A 16,793-nucleotide genomic window follows, 5' to 3' on the forward strand; every position below is an offset into this window, starting at 1 on the left:
AAAGGGGGAAGATATAAACATCCCGCCAGTCTTGATCCCAGTGAGAGCAGACATTGTACAGTAAGTGTTTGCATATCTTGTTTGGGCACTTAGCAACACGGCTACACGATGCTAAAGGTGTTAACCTGTTTCGCACGCAGCTTCTAAAACTTGTACTTCATCCTCTTTATTTTCAGGCTCAAAAATATACGTTTCTGGATCATCATTTGTCCCGAAGTAGTCTTTGTTGACTCTCATCAAGTCTGCCATGATTAGTAGCCTTGTTGTTGTTGTTGAAGTGAACGTTGTGATGCGTCTGTAAAATTAATACGCTTAAAAAAACTGCGCCCACAGTGGAGTGTTTTAAGTCTGGTCTTAAGACCCATTTTTATTATCTGGCTTTTAACACTAAAAGGGTTGTATGGTCCTCTGTTGCCCTCTGTGTTTTAAAACTTTGATTCCTATTTACTGTTTTAATTGGTTTCACCCTTAAAATCGATTTTAATCATATTTATTTTATATTGTTTTTATTTATTAGTATTTATTTTTATTTTTTGTTTTTATTCAGTCATTGGTGGAGCTCAGGATAGTATTTTAATGTTGTTTTTAATATTGATTTGCAGCACTTTGGAAACATTTTGTTGTTTAAATGTGCTATATAAATAAAGTGGATTGAAAAATGATTAAAATATGTAAATATTACATGTTTTTATGCGTGTTAGTGCGTAACATATATACTTACAGCGTGTATTTAAATGTTTTAGAGCGTTTTACAGGCGGAATACAACGAAAAAACCCTTCGAGAGGATTATTATGAATTGTTCACGAAAAAGGGGAAGATATAAACATCCCGCCAGTCTTTATCCCAGTGAGAGCAGACATTGTACAGTAAGTGTTTGTATATCTTGTTTGAGCACTTAGCAACAATGCTACACGATGCTTAAGGTGTTAATCTGTTTCGCACGCAGCTTCTAAAACTTGTACTTCATCCTCTTTATATTCAGGCTCAAAAATATACGTTTCTGGATCATCATTTGTCCCGAAGTAGTCTTTGTTGACTCTCATCAAGTCTGCCATGATTAGTAGCCTTGTTGTTGTTGTTGAAGTGAACGTTGTCATGCGTCTGTAAAATTAAAACGCTTAAAAAAACTGCGCCCACAGTGGAGTGTTTTAAGTCTCGTCTTAAGACCCATTTTTATTATCTGGCTTTTAACACTAAAAGGGTTGTATGGTCCTCTGTTGCCCTCTGTGTTTTAAAACTTTGATTTCTATTTACTGTTTTAATTGGTTTCACCCTTAAAATCGATTTTAATCATATTTATTTTATATTGTTTTTATTTATTAGTATTTATTTTTATTTTTTGTTTATATTCAGTCATTGGTGGAGCTCAGGATAGTATTTTAATGTTGTTTTTAATATTGATTTGCAGCACTTTGGAAACATTTTGTTGTTTAAATGTGCTATATAAATAAAGTGGATTGAAAAATGATTAAAATATGTAAATATTACATGTTTTTATGAGTTTTAGTGCGTAACATATATACTTACAGCGTGTATTTAAATGTTTTAGAGGGTTTTACAGGCAGAATACAACGAAAAAAAACATTTTTTCTCAACCCTTCGAGAGGATTATGATGAATTGTTCACGAAAAAGGGGAAGATATAAACATCCCGCCAGTCTTTATCCCAGTGAGAGCAGACATTGTACAGTAAGTGTTTGCATATCTTGTTTGGGCACTTAGCAACACTGCTACACGATGCTAAAGGTGTTAACCTGTTTCGCACGCAGCTTCTAAAACTTGTACTTCATCCTCTTTATTTTCAGGCTCAAAAATATACGTTTCTGGATCATCATTTGTCCCGAAGTAGTCTTTGTTGACTCTCATTAAGTCTGCCATGATTAGTAGCCTTGTTGTTGTTGTTGAAGTGAACGTTGTGATGCGTCTGTAAAATTAAAACGCTTAAAAAAACTGCGCCCACAGTGGAGTATTTTAAGTCCCGTCTTAAGACCCATTTTTAGTCTCTGGCTTTTAACACTACGTGAGTTGTATGGTCCTCTGTTGCCCTCTGTGTTTTAAAACTTTGATTTCTATTTACCGTTTTAATTGGTTTCACCCTTAAAATCGATTTTAATCATATTTATTTTATATGTTTTTATTTATTAGTATTTATTTACATTTTTTGTTTTTATTCAGTCATTGGTGGAGCTCAGGATAGTATTTTAATGTTGTTTTTAATATTGATTTGCAGCACTTTGGAAACACTTTGTTGTTTAAATGTGCTATATAAATAAAGAGGATTGAAAAATGATTAAAATATGTAAATATTACATGTTTTTATGAGTGTTAGTGCGTAACATATATACTTACAGCGTGTATTTAAATGTTTTAGAGCGTTTTACAGGCGGAATACAACGAAAAACCCCCTTTTTTCTCAACCCTTCGAGAGGATTATGATGAATTGTTCACGAAAAAGGGGGAAGATATAAACATCCCGCCAGTCTTGATCCCAGTGAGATCAGACATTGTACAGTAAGTGTTTGCATATCTTGTTTGGGCACTTAGCAACAATGCTACACGATGCTTAAGGTGTTAATCTGTTTCGCACGCAGCTTCTAAAACTTGTACTTCATCCTCTTTATATTCAGGCTCAAAAATATACGTTTCTGGATCATCATTTGTCCCGAAGTAGTCTTTGTTGACTCTCATCAAGTCTGCCATGATTAGTAGCCTTGTTGTTGTTGTTGAAGTGAATGTCGTGATGAGTCTGTAAAATTAATACGCTTAAAAAAACTGCGCCCACAGTGGAGTATTTTAAGTCCCGTCTTAAGACCCATTTTTAGTCTCTGGCTTTTAACACGACGTGAGTTGTATGGTCCTCTGTTGCCCTCTATGTTTTAAAACTTTGATTTCTATTTACTGTTTTAATTGGTTTCACCCTTAAAATCGATTTTAATCATATTTATTTTATATTGTTTTTATTTATTAGTATTTATTTTTATTTTTTGTTTTGATTCAAGTCATTGGTGGAGCTCAGGATAGTATTTTAATGTTGTTTTTAATATCGATTTGCAGCACTTTGGAAACATTTTGTTGTTTAAATGTGCTATATAAATAAAGTGGATTGAAAAATGATTAAAATATGTAAATATTACATGTTTTTATGTATGTTAGTGCGTAACATATATACTTACAGCGTGTATTTAAATGTTTTAGAGCGTTTTACAGGCGGAATACAACGAAAAACCCCCCTTTTTCTCAACCCTTCGAGAGGATTATGATGAATTGTTCACGAAAAAGGGGGAAGATATAAACATCCCGCCAGTCTTGATCCCAGTGAGAGCAGACATTGTACAGTAAGTGTTTGCATATCTTGTTTGGGCACTTAGCAACACTGCTACACGATGCTAAAGGTGTTAATCTGTTTCGCACGCAGCTTCTAAAACTTGTACTTCATCCTCTTTATATTCAGGCTCAAAAATATACGTTTCTGGATCATCATTTATTTACGATTTAGATTGCATAGAAAGTAAAAACAGGTGTTTTCTCTTGCAAATGATGGTGAAAACTGCAGAAAAAGTGCACTTCCCCTTTAAGGGTACACAATTTTAGTCGGACGACTCTGTGTTAACATTAAAAGGGTCACTTTTAAAAGAAGTAGCTCACACCCTCACCCGTGATGGGGGTCCAAGGCGATGGCTCGGGGTTCGCTGAGGTCGGCGTCGATGAGGACGCGTCTCCGGGTGCCGTCCACCGAGGCCACCGAGATGGACTTGTCGCCGGAGTCGGCCCAGTACAGGTTGTGCTGCAGCCAGTCCACAGCCAGACCCACGGGGGTCTGCAGCGAGGAGTCCACCAGCGCCACCTGCTGGGGCGGCTCGCCCGCCTCGTGGATGAAGGCACTGGTGGAAGCAGACCGGGGTTAAGAACATTAATATTTCTTTTGAGAAGCAAACCATCCAAAACGGTTCAGTTTAACCATTAGGGATCCTGGTGAAGGTCCCAGGGCAACGAAAGGGTCTCGGTCAATACAGATTGTGTTTGTTTACTTTCAACGCCTAAGTCAGGGGTCGGGAACCTTTTTTGGCTGAGAGAGCCAAAAAGCCAAATATTTTAAAATGTATTTCCGTAAGAGCCATTTTAAGTATAATAGGTCTCTTATTCTTTGTAATAACATTGTTATTCGGAAGCTAACTGTGGAGGGGGGCGTGGCCCGCGGGCCTGCAGCGAACTGGGATGTGCCAGGACCGGCCTGGAAATCAGCGACAGGTGCGTAGATGGCCCACCTGGGCCTTGTTATCTAATTTCCTGTCGCTCTGTTATAAGCAGCAGCCAGGAGGATAGACGGAGTTGGGGCTGGAGCCAGAGCGCGAGCGAGAACGAAAGAGAAAAATACAATTGCTGGAAAGCAACTGAGAGACTTATTGAAAAATAAAACAATAGTGTAACCCTGAAACGGGCTCTCATGTCGGTGTTTGGTGGTCTGAAGAACCCCCAGGAGGACAAGCCCCACACTAACCTTTATCAATCAATCAATCAATGTTTATTTATATAGCCCCAAATCACAAATGTCTCAAAGGACTGCACAAATCATTACGACTACAACATCCTCGGAAGAACCCACAAAAGGGCAAGGAAAACTCACACCCAGTGGGCAGGGAGAATTCACATCCAGTGGGACGCCAGTGACAATGCTGACTATGAGAAACCTTGGAGAGGACCTCAGATGTGGGCAACCCCCCCCCCCCTCTAGGGGACCGAAAGCAATGGATGTCGAGCGGGTCTAACATGATACTGTGAAAGTTCAATCCATAGTGGCTCCAAGACAGCAGTGAGAGTCCCGTCCACAGGAAACCATCTCAAGCGGATCAGCAGCGTAGAGATGTCCCCAACCGATACAGGCGAGCGGTCCATCCTGGGTCCCGACGAGCGGTCCATCCTGGGTCTCGACTCTGGACAGTCAGTACTTCATCCATGGTCATCGGACCGGACCCCCTCCACAAGGGAGGGGGGGGACATAGGAGAAAGAAAAGAAGCGGCAGATCAACTGGTCTAAAAAGGAGGTCTATTTAAAGGCTAGAGTATACAGATGAGTTTTAAGATGAGACTTAAATGCTTAAATGCTTCTTTAATAAATAACTTCTTAACGCAACTTCTTGAACAGGTGCGGTAGTAAACCGATGGATGGACTAAAAAAGCATGAGAATGTTTTATGTTTTGAACATTATTTTTAACACTTATTACAAGTGGAATTATTCATTACTTATCATGTTAAACAATGTCAGCTAAGATTTATCCGAGAGCCAGATGCAGTCATCAAAAGAGCCACATCTGGCTCGCGAGCCATAGGTTCCCTACCCCTGGCCTAAGTAGATCGCTGATTTTTTGGTATTTTTTATGCCCTTTTTGGTAAAAAAACAAACAAAAACAACTTTTTAAGGCAAAAAAACCCCCCCTAAATATGCTAGATTTAGCCCCAAAATGATGTCAATTATTTGATGTGAAGAAATTGGAGCCTCTAAAGGCCTAGTGGCCACATACGTGGACAGCACTTTTTAGCTTTTTGTGGAGAGGCGGAGCCGGCCCAAGATGGCGGTGAGGAGGCGGAGAATGCGGCCGAGCCGGGAGCGACGCCGCGGTCATGTGCGGGTGTGTGGATCGCGCACCAGTACATAATTAACTTATCTCCTCACGATGTAGAAAAAGGGGAGAAGGAGGAGGGATCGGGGCAGAAGGAGGAGGAGCGACCGAGGACGACGGCGGCGGCTGAAAAGCAGACCGTGAACGAGCAGTGGAGAGGAGCAGCGGAAAAGCAATCCGACCTGAAGACAAAGCTTTATTGCAAAATAAACAAGAGTCAAACTTAGCTCAAAAGCAATGTCCTTCCTGGGTGGTCCATTGAACCCGAGAGACGACAGCCTGTGGCGTCCACACTCTTATTTCCAAAATTGTGTACACGACTGGCTTCAAGGTGGCAGAGGGGTTAGTGCGTCTGCCTCACAATACGAAGTTCCTGCAGTTCAAATCCAGGCTTGGGATCTTTCTGTTTGGAGTTTGCATGTTCTCCCCGTGAATGCGTGGGTTCCCTCCCACTTCCAAAGACATGCACCTGGGGATAGGTTGATTGGCAACACTAAATGGTCCCTAGTGTGTGAATGTGAGTGTGAATGTTGTCTGTCTATCTGTGTTGGCCCTGCGATGAGGTGGCGACTTGTCCAGGGTGTACCCCGCCTTCCGCCCGATTGTAGCTGAGATAGGCGCCAGCGCCCCCCGCAACCCCAAAAGGGAATACGCGTAGAAAATGGATGGATGGATGGTGTACACGGCTGAATTGGGGTCTTACGGCCACTTATGTGGACACTTATACTGCCATCTGGTGGTGTCAGAAGAGTATAACATACAATGGAATTTGGGGGGGGGGGGGGGAGTGTAAAAATAAGAATTTGCATGTCACTAAACATGAAGTACACGTTTGTGTACTTATGGACTAAGTACATCATATCAAAAGATGATTCTTAGTTTTTATTGTAATTATGGTCGAATAAGCCCATAGAGCAAGGAGAAATAAAAAAAAGCATGTAAACATTGAATGACCGTGACCTTCCATCCCTCAGACGGCACTGTATCAAAAACCGACATCAATCTCTAAAGGATATCACCACATGCGCTCAGGAACACTTCAGAAAACCACTGTCACTAAATACAGTTGGTCGCTACATCTGTAAGTGCAAGTTAAAGCTCTACTATGCAAAGAGAAAGCCATTTATCAACAACATCCAGAAACGCCGCCGGCTTTTCTGGGCCCGAGATCACCTAATATGGACTGATGCAAAGTGGAAAAGTGTTCTTTGGTCTGACGAGTCCACATTTCAAATTGTTTTTGGAAATATTCGACATCGTGTCATCCGGACCAAAGGGGAAGCGAACCATCCAGACTGTTATCGACCCAAAGTTGAAAAGCCAGCATGTGTGATGGTATGGGGGTGCATTAGTGCCCAAGGCATGGGTAACTTACACATCTGTGAAGGCACCATTAATGCTGAAAGGTACATACAGGTTTTGGAACAACATATGTTGTCATCCAAGCAACGTTATCATGGACGCCCCTGCTTATTTCCGCAAGACAATGCCAAGCCACGTGTTACAACAACGTGGATTCGTAGTAATAGAGTGCGGGTACTTTCCTGGCCCGCCTGCAGTCCAGACCTGTCTCCCATGGAAAATGTGTGAAGCGTAAAATAGGACAGCGGAGACCCCGGACTGTTGAAGGACTGAAGCTCTACATAAAACAAGAATGGGAAAGAATTCCACTTTCAAAGCTTCAACAATTAGTTTCCTCAGTTCCCAAACGTTTATTGAGTGTTGTTAAAAGAAAAGGTGATGTAACACAGTGGTGAACATGCCCTTTCCCAACTACTTTGGCACGTGTTGCAGCCATGAAATTCTAAGTTAATTCCAAGTTAAAGTTTATGAGTTTGAACATCAAATATGTTGTCTTTGTAGCATATTCAACTGAATATGGCTTGAAAAGGATTTGCAAATCATTGTATTCTGTTTATATTTACATCAAACGCAATTTCCCAACTCATATGCGCTCTATAGTCCGGAAAATACGGTACTAAAAATCACAGGCCAAAGGTTTATTTTTGCTGAGAAAAAGCGTTTCTTCGACATGGCGCCGCACGGCGAGCGAGTCCTGCACCGAGCAGGTTCACGCCGAGGTTAGAGTCCTCCCGGAACACTTATCAGGACCGGCAAGACCTCGCTGGGGGGGGCGGGCCCTCTCGCCGATGATGTCACCCTGACTGAGGTGTGAGGTGAGGGCTTCCAAAACAGGATTTTCCTTTTTATTCCCCCTCGAGATCTCCCTTTTATTCCGAAAAAACAGAACATCCTGTTCCAATTAGACCTGACCCGGGGGGAAAAAAAACCGGGTCGAATCTTCCAGGCCAAGGAGCGACTTGCACAAGAAGGTAAGATCAGAATCCTGGCATGTATGTGGCGTGGCCATACCTGTAGATTTTCCGGTGGAAACGGTCACACCAGAAGACCCGGTTGTTGGCCACGTCCAGGTCCAGGGCCACGGCGTTCTTCTGGGTGGATACCACCTGGCTGTAGTCCCGCTTCACCAGGTCCATGCGCCGGATCTCGTGTCGGTTGGTGAACAGGATGTACGGGCTTTTTCCTGGCGGCAAAGGAAGGGGGGGGAATCTTTTATTAGCTGCTTTCTTCATAAGTGGATAAACTACAGTAGCGTAGTAGGCCAGTTTCATTAAAAACAAAAATTTTAACTAAATTTTTCGGACTTTAAGGTGCACTTAAAATCTTGTCAAAAACGTGTTGTGCCGACTGACCTCCAAGCAATGTTATTTGGTGCGTGGTGTAATGACAAGTGTGACCAGTAGATGGCAGTCACACATAAGAGATAAGTCTGGACTGCAGGTTAAAATAAATGACGCCTGTTCAATAAATGAAGAACCCGTAAGCGAGCACACACCAAAACATGGATGTTTCATTGAGAATAAAGAATAGGGGTCTCCCAAACTACGTCCAAAATCCGGCCGGCGGGAAGTTCCAAGTTAAAAATAAAAACTATAAAACATTTTTTTTTAATTTCTTTATTATTTGATTATTATTCATTTTTTAAATCTTTCCTTTCCAATCTATTTTCTATCACTACCGTATTTCCTTGAATTGCCGCCGGGTATATAGTAGGCGCCTGCTTTCTAATACTGCCGGGTCAAACTCGATTAGCAAAATAGTTAGCGCATGCCGGCTCAGGATTAACGCCGGGTCGAACTCGTTTCACAAAATATTATTTTTTATTAGCGCATGTCTAGAATTTCCGCCGGGTCAAACTCGTTCCGCCAAATAATCAACATAGGCCTAGAATTTCCACAGGGTCAAACTCGTCACGTCACGAGTGACAATTTTCAAAATGGAGGAGGCTGAGTTCAATCATTTGAAATCGCAAAAAGGGAAGAAGATTAAGAGCTATTCAGTAGGATTTTAGGTCCAAGATATTGAATAGGCTAAAAAAAAAAGCAAGCAGCTATGTTTTATTAATATACCGTAGCTGCGTGTGTCAAATATGAGTCATTAAATGACTCCCGCCTCCTGGTGGTAGAGGGCGCTAGTGATCCTTCTTGCGACTACTCGACAACAAGCAGCGATCGTTTGTGTTTTCCTCTCGCTTGCACTTTTAACATGGAGGATTACATATCTAAAATATTTTTTTTTCTAAACTGGACTTTCAATCAAAGCAGGAGGTAATAAAGGAAGATCTCCATCGAGACAGAGAGACTTTTAAAACTGAAGAAAGATAAGGAAGACTTCTATAAACAAGTTATCGATGCTTTTGATCAGAAGGAGCTGCACATGAAGTGTAGTGAATTATATTTATATAGCGCTTTTCTCGAGTGACTCAAAGCACTTTACAAGGTAAAACCCAATATCTAAGTTACATTTAAAGCAGTGTGGGTGGCACTGGGAGCAGGTGGGTAAAGTGTCTTGCCCAAGGACACAACGCCAGTGACTAGGATGGCGGAAGCGGGAATCGAACCTGCAAACCCTCAAGTTGCTCTACCAACCGAGCTATACCGCCCCACTTTAAAAACTGAAGAAAGATAAGGAAGACTTCTATAAACAAGTTATCAATGCGTTTGATCAGAAGGAGCTGCGCATGGACTTTATTTATAAGTAAAGGTAAGACCATAATAACGTTGTTTTTATTAAAAGTGCTTTTCATGACGGTACCTTTACATCACACTCAAATTTATAAAGGCAGGCCTAAATTTAACGCATGCCTTTGGTAAACGCCGGAGTGAGAAGAGGTTTTAAAATAAATAGCGCATGCTTACTTTTACCGCATGCCTTTTGTAAAGGTTTGAAATTAATTAGCGCTCCGGCGGCAATTCAAAGAAAGACAGTATTATTTTTTTTTTTTAAATCTTTCCTTTCCAATCTATTTTCTACCTCTAGTTACTCTCTTTTACATAGTGAAACCCAGTGGGTGGCACTGGGAGCAGGTGGGTAAAGTGTCTTGCCCAAGGGCACAACGCCAGTGACTATGATGGCGAAAGCGGGGCTCGAACCTGGAACCCTGGAGTCGCTGGCACGGCCACTCTCCCAACCGCCCCACACTACTATCAACACTGCGCCGAAGCACATTTTCCTCCACCGCCGAAGGTGAAATGTAACGGTTTTTCAAAATAAGATGGAACAAAAATAATGGGGGGGAAAACAAATAGAGCTCATTTAGACATGGTCGTTAGCATTTAGCCATTAGCGACGATGGCTTCCACCCAAGTGTGTCCTCGTCTCAATTTGGGGACGGTCGGGTCTATTTTTGGAGATGAGGTCGCCCGCATTTTAATTAGACCCTCAATTGTTGTTGTTGTTATTATTGTCGTTATCTGCGACCAGACCCCAGAAAAAGGGCAAAAGGTGCGTTTGCACGGAAGCATCCTTTTGGACACGATCCCTGGCAGAGACACAGATGCTGGATCGGGTCCTGATTGGCCCAGAACCACATTTTGGACGACAGGCCAATGACCCCCTGCAGATGTTGGGGGCCGAGTGGTAAGGGGGGGGGCATCAGCAGATTGTTGGCAAACACTGTGGCGGTCACACACACAAACACACACACACACACACACACACACACACACACACACACACACTGAGACCGATAAATGTCTCTTTAGGACCACCCTTTCTAGATATATGAAGTTTTGTATTTACAACATTAATAATATATACATACTATGCAAATATTAATAAGCGTGTTGTGAAAAAGGAGTTGGAATTTCACAAGAAAAACGTAGAATTTTGGCAGTATTATAATAGAAGTCGGAATTTTGAACTGATTTTAAACTGAATATTTGTGCAATTTTATGATAAAATTTGGAATTTTATTCAATGACAGTCGCAATTTTACAAGAAAAGCTTGGAATTTGGGGAATTTTATGAAAGGAGTTGTAATTTTACTCGACAAAAGACACAATTTTAAAGGAAAACATGTCAATGTTAATAATCTGAATTTTACTTGACAAAATTAGGAAAAAAAGTCACAATTTTACTAAAACAAAATGTCACTTTTCTACAAGAACAACAAAAAAATTGCCAATATTGTGGAAGAGTCAGAATTTTATATGAGAAATATCACCATTTTGCATTAAAAAGTAAGAATTTTAAACTGATTTTAAACCGACAGTCACAATATTACAAGAAAAGCTTGGAATTGTGGCAATTTTATGAAAATAGTTGTAATTTTACACGACAAAAGTCACAATGTTAATGTTATAATGATAGTCGGAATTTTACTTGGCAAAATGATGAAAAAAGTCATAATTTTACTAAAAAAAATGTCACTTTTTTTTACAACAACAAAAAAATTGCCAATATTGTGGTAAGAGTCAGAATTTTATATGAGAAATATCACCATTTTGCATTAAAAAGTAATAATTTTACATGAAAAAGTAATAATTTTACATCGGAAAAGTGATAATCTTACGTAAAAATATGGCAATACTTCAGAAACAGACAGAATATGAGAAGTTGTTCCCAAATTTATTAGAAAATGTCGACACATTGTGAGGAAAAGACTGCTTTTAGTTCATTTTAATTTAATTTTTTGTTTGTAATTGGTTTTTAATCCTCATTATTTAATACAAGTTATTACAGTATGTCTTTATATATATATATATATTTTTTTTTTTTTAATACATTTTGGCCAAATGAGCACATTTCAATTTCTTCCACACACTTGTTATTTCATATGTTGACCAGAAAGGGGAGCACTTTTAAAACCGACACACAGTCCATCCATCCATCCATTTTCTACCGCTTATTCCCTTTTTTGGGGTCGCGGGGGGCGCTGGCGCCTATCTCAGCTACAATCGGGCGGAAGGCGGGGGTACACCCTGGACAAGTCGCCACCTCATCGCAGTCAATTTGAAAAATCCTTCCTTTTTGTGGACCACCTTAATTTTGATCGATTTCACCACCAGGGGGTGCAAATAAGACATTCTTTATTAGATGCAATGGTTTTCCTAACTTGTTCACACCTCCTCATATGGAAGCTACTTTTCCTGGTTGGTGTCTCAAGAAGGGTAGAAATACAAGAACACACACACACACACACGCACACACACACACACACACACACACACACACACACACACACACACACACAGAGACCGAAAAATGTCTCTTTAGGACCACCCTTTCTAGATATATGAAGTTTTGTATTTACAACATTAATAATATATAAATACTATGCAAATATTAATAAGCGTGTTGTGAAAAAAATTAGTTGGAATTTCACAAGAAAAAAGGTCACAATTTCACAAGAAAGACGAAGAATTTTGGCAGTATTATAATAAAAGTCGAAATTTTAAACTGATTTTAAACTGAACATTTGTGCAATATTGTGGTAAAAGTTGGAATTTTACTCAACGACAGTCGCAATTTTACAAGAAAAGTTGAACATTTTGGCAATTTCATGAAAAGAGTCGTAATCTTACCCGACAGAAGTCACAATTTTATAAGGAAACTTTAAAATGTTGGCAATATCACAATAATAATCGGAATTTCACTTGACAAAAGTCATAATTTTACTCCAAAAAATTGGCAATATTGTGAAAAAAGTCCATTTTGCATTGAAAAGTTATCATTTTACAAGAAAATATTGCAATATTACAAACACAGAAAGAGTATTAGACATTTTTCCAAATTTTATAGTATAAGAAAAAGTTGATTTTAGTTGTAGTTTGTGTGTAATTGTTTTTAATCTTCCTTATTTACTTAACGTTATTACAGTATGTCTCTATATACAAATGTATTTATTTTAAATCAATTTTGGCCAAAGGGGCGAATTTTTATTTCTTACACACACTTGTTATTTCATATGTTGACAGTCATTTTTTTGAGGGGGACCACCCTAATTTTGATAGATTTCGCCACCAGGGGTGCAAATGGGACAATTATCTATTACAAAAGGTGATGTAACACAGTGGTGAACATGCCCTTTCCCAACTACTTTGGGAAAGGGCAACTATCTTGTATTTCTGACCTTCTTGAGACCGCTGAAAAATGTCTCTTTAGGACCACCCTTTCTAGATATATGAAGTTTTGTATTTACAACATTAATAATATATACATACTATGCAAATATTAATAAGCGTGTTGTGAAAAAGGAGTTGGAATTTCACATGAAAAAGTTCACAATTTCACAAGAAAAATTGTGAATTTTGGGAATGTTATAATACAAGTCATAATTTTACTCAACGCAAGTCAAAATTTTACAAGAAAAACGGAACATTTGTGCAATATATAAACAAAAGTTGGAATTTTACTCAATGACAGTCGCAATTTTACAAGAAAAGTTGAACATTTTGGCAATTTCATGAAAAGAGTCGTAATAATTTTACATCGGAAAAGTGATAATCTTACGTAAAAATATGGCAATACTTCAGAAACAGACAGAATATGAGAAGTTGTTCCCAAATTTATTAGAAAAAGTCGACACATTGTGAGGAAAAGACTGCTTTTAGTTCATTTTAATTTTATTTTTTGTTTGTAATTGGTTTTTAATCCTCATTATTTAATACAAGTTATTACAGTATGTCTTTATATACATATATATATATATATTTTTTTTAATACATTTTGGCCAAATGAGCACATTTCAATTTCTTCCACACACTTGTTATTTCATATGTTGACCAGAAAGGGGAGCACTTTTAAAACCGACACACAGTCCATCCATCCATCCATTTTCTACCGCTTATTCCCTTTTTTGGGGTCGCGGGGGGCGCTGGCGCCTATCTCAGCTACAATCGGGCGGAAGGCGGGGTACACCCTGGACAAGTCGCCACCTCATCGCAGTCAATTTGAAAAATCCTTCCTTTTTGTGGACCACCTTAATTTTGATAGATTTCACCACCAGGGGGTGCAAATAAGACATTCTTTATTAGATGCAATGGTTTTCCTAACTTGTTCACACCTCCTCATATGGAAGCTACTTTTCCTGGTTGGTGTCTCAAGAAGGGTAGAAATACAGGAACGAACGCACACACACACACACACACACACACACACACACACACACACTGAGACCGATAAATGTTTCTTTAGGACCACCCTTTCTAGATATATGAAGTTTTGTATTTACAACATTAATAATATATACATACTATGCAAATATTAATAAGCGTGTTGTGAAAAAAAGAATTGGAATTTCACAAGAAAAAACGTAGAATTTTGGCAGTATTATAATAAAAGTCGGAATTTTAAACTGATTTTAAACTGAACATTTGTGCAATATTGTGATAAAAGTTGGAATTTTACTCAATGACAGTCGCAATTTTACAAGAAAAGTTGAACATTTTGGCAATTTCATGAAAAGAGTCGTAATCTTACCCGACAGAAGTCACAATTTTATAAGAAAACTTTAAAATGTTGGCAATATCACAACAATAATCGGAATTTCACTTGACAAAAGTCATAATTTTACTCCAAAAAATTGGCAATATTGTGAAAAAAGTCCATTTTGCCTTGAAAAGTTATCATTTTACAAGAAAATATTGCAATATTACAAACACAGAAAGAGTATTAGACATTTTTCCTAATTTTATAGTATAAGAAAAAGTTGATTTTAGTTGTAGTTTGTGTGTAATTTTTTTTTAATCTTCCTTATTTACTTAACGTTATTACAGTATGTCTCTATATACAAATTTATTTATTTTAAATCAATTTTGGCCAAAGGGGCGAATTTTTATTTCTTACACACACTTGTTAATACATATGTTGGCCACAGGGGGCGCACTTCAAATGTTTACACACACTTGTTATTTCATATGTTGACAGTCATTTTTTGGGGGGGGACCACCCTAATTTTGATAGATTTCGCCACCAGGGGTGCAAATGGGACAATTATCTATTACAAAAGGTGATGTAACACAGTGGTGAACATGCCCTTTCCCAACTACTTTGGCACTTGTTGCTGGCATGAAATTGGCCATTTTTCCTAATTTTATAGTATAAGAAAAAGTTGATTTTAGTTGTAGTTTGTGTGTAATTGTTTTTTAATCTTCCTTATTTACTTCAAGTTATTATAGTACGTCTCTATATACAAATGTATTTATTTATTTTGAATTAATTTTGGCCAAAGGGGCGAATTTTTATTTCTTACACACACTTGTTATTTCATATGTTGACAGTCATTTTTTGGGGGGGGGACCACCCTAATTTTGATAGATTTCGCCACCAGGGGTGCAAATGGGACAATTATCTATTACAAAAGGTGATGTAACACAGTGGTGAACATGCCCTTTCCCAACTACTTTGGCACTTGTTGCTGGCATGAAATTGGCCATTTTTCCTAATTTTATAGTATAAGAAAAAGTTGATTTTAGTTGTAGTTTGTGTGTAATTGTTTTTTAATCTTCCTTATTTACTTCAAGTTATTATAGTACGTCTCTATATACAAATGTATTTATTTATTTTGAATTAATTTTGGCCAAAGGGGCGAATTTTTATTTCTTACACACACTTGTTATTTCATATGTTGACAGTCATTTTTTGGGGGGGGGACCACCCTAATTTTGATAGATTTCGCCACCAGGGGTGCAAATGGGACAATTATCTATTACAAAAGGTGATGTAACACAGTGGTGAACATGCCCTTTCCCAACTACTTTGGCACGTGTTGCTGGCATCAAATTCTAAAGTTAAAGAATATTTGCAACAACAAAAAAATGTTAATGAGTTTGAACATCAAATATGTTGTCTTTGTAGCATATTCAACTGAATATGGCTTGAAAAGGATTTGCAAATCATTGTATTCTGTTTATATTTACATCAAACACAATTTCCCAACTCATATGGAAACGGGGTTTGTAGATGCAATGGTTTTCTCGTATTGGGACCATGATTTATGTCCTAACTTGTTTACATCTCCTCATATGGAAGCTACTTTTCCTGGTTGATGTCTCAAGAAGGGTAGAAATACAAGACAAAACACACACACACACACACACACACACACACACACACACACACACACACACACACACACTGCAGGGCACATCAGCTCAGCATGAGTGCAACAAATTCAATCAGCCACAGGGACTAAGTGACAACATTTGACTCCATCTTTAACAAGCGTCTTTAGCGAACATCTCCGAGGGAAGAAGCAGAACATATTTACAGACTGCCCTCCCTGACAAACACCGACCAGGGTCCACAAGTCAGCAAGTCTTCTTCGTTTTGCACAAATCCAGCGACCAACTAAATGCAAAGGTGATCATCCTCCATGCCGCATGTGTCACTCGCTGCAGGAGTGTGGTTTCACCCTCCCCCGCACCGCCCATGACAAATGACCCTTGAGCAACTGTGCGCGGTGATAAAAAGCCGACAGTGTGACTGCTGCTGACTGAGGGATGACACCAATTAGGAGCTGCAAAATGGGACCCAATCTCAAGCGGGCGACAAAGTGGATATGCGGTCCTCTTTTTTAGTCGTCGACGAGCACCTGACCGTGCAGAGTGGAGACTTCACTATTTTAGAGTAGCTGTGAGGATTGTAGTCTCCTTTTCAAACACTTCCTAGTGGGCCAGAGACTATGTACTAAATATGCTTTATACACATATATACATATATACATACATATACACATGTGTAGTATGTATATACATATATAGATATATACATATATACATACATATACACATGTGTATTATGTATATACATATATACATATATACATACATATACACATGGCATTCATCCCACCCTGCCTTAAATCGAGT

General features: G+C 38.9%; 1 protein-coding gene across 1 annotated transcript in view; it reads right to left on the reverse strand.

Annotated features, from left to right (window-relative positions):
• Positions 1-16,793, reverse strand: part of LOC133550486 (low-density lipoprotein receptor-related protein 8-like) — a 122,880-nt gene that overhangs the window by 48,020 nt on the left and 58,067 nt on the right. Inside the window, exons 7-8 of the mRNA XM_061896466.1 lie at positions 7,993-8,164; positions 3,654-3,881 (exon numbers count right to left, since the gene is read on the reverse strand). Of these exons, the coding sequence (XP_061752450.1) occupies positions 3,654-3,881; positions 7,993-8,164 (400 nt within the window). The remainder of the gene's footprint in view (positions 1-3,653; positions 3,882-7,992; positions 8,165-16,793) is intronic.

The sequence above is a fragment of the Nerophis ophidion genome, linkage group LG04 (assembly GCF_033978795.1).
Source record: "Nerophis ophidion isolate RoL-2023_Sa linkage group LG04, RoL_Noph_v1.0, whole genome shotgun sequence".
Classification (NCBI taxonomy): Eukaryota; Metazoa; Chordata; class Actinopteri; order Syngnathiformes; family Syngnathidae; genus Nerophis; species Nerophis ophidion.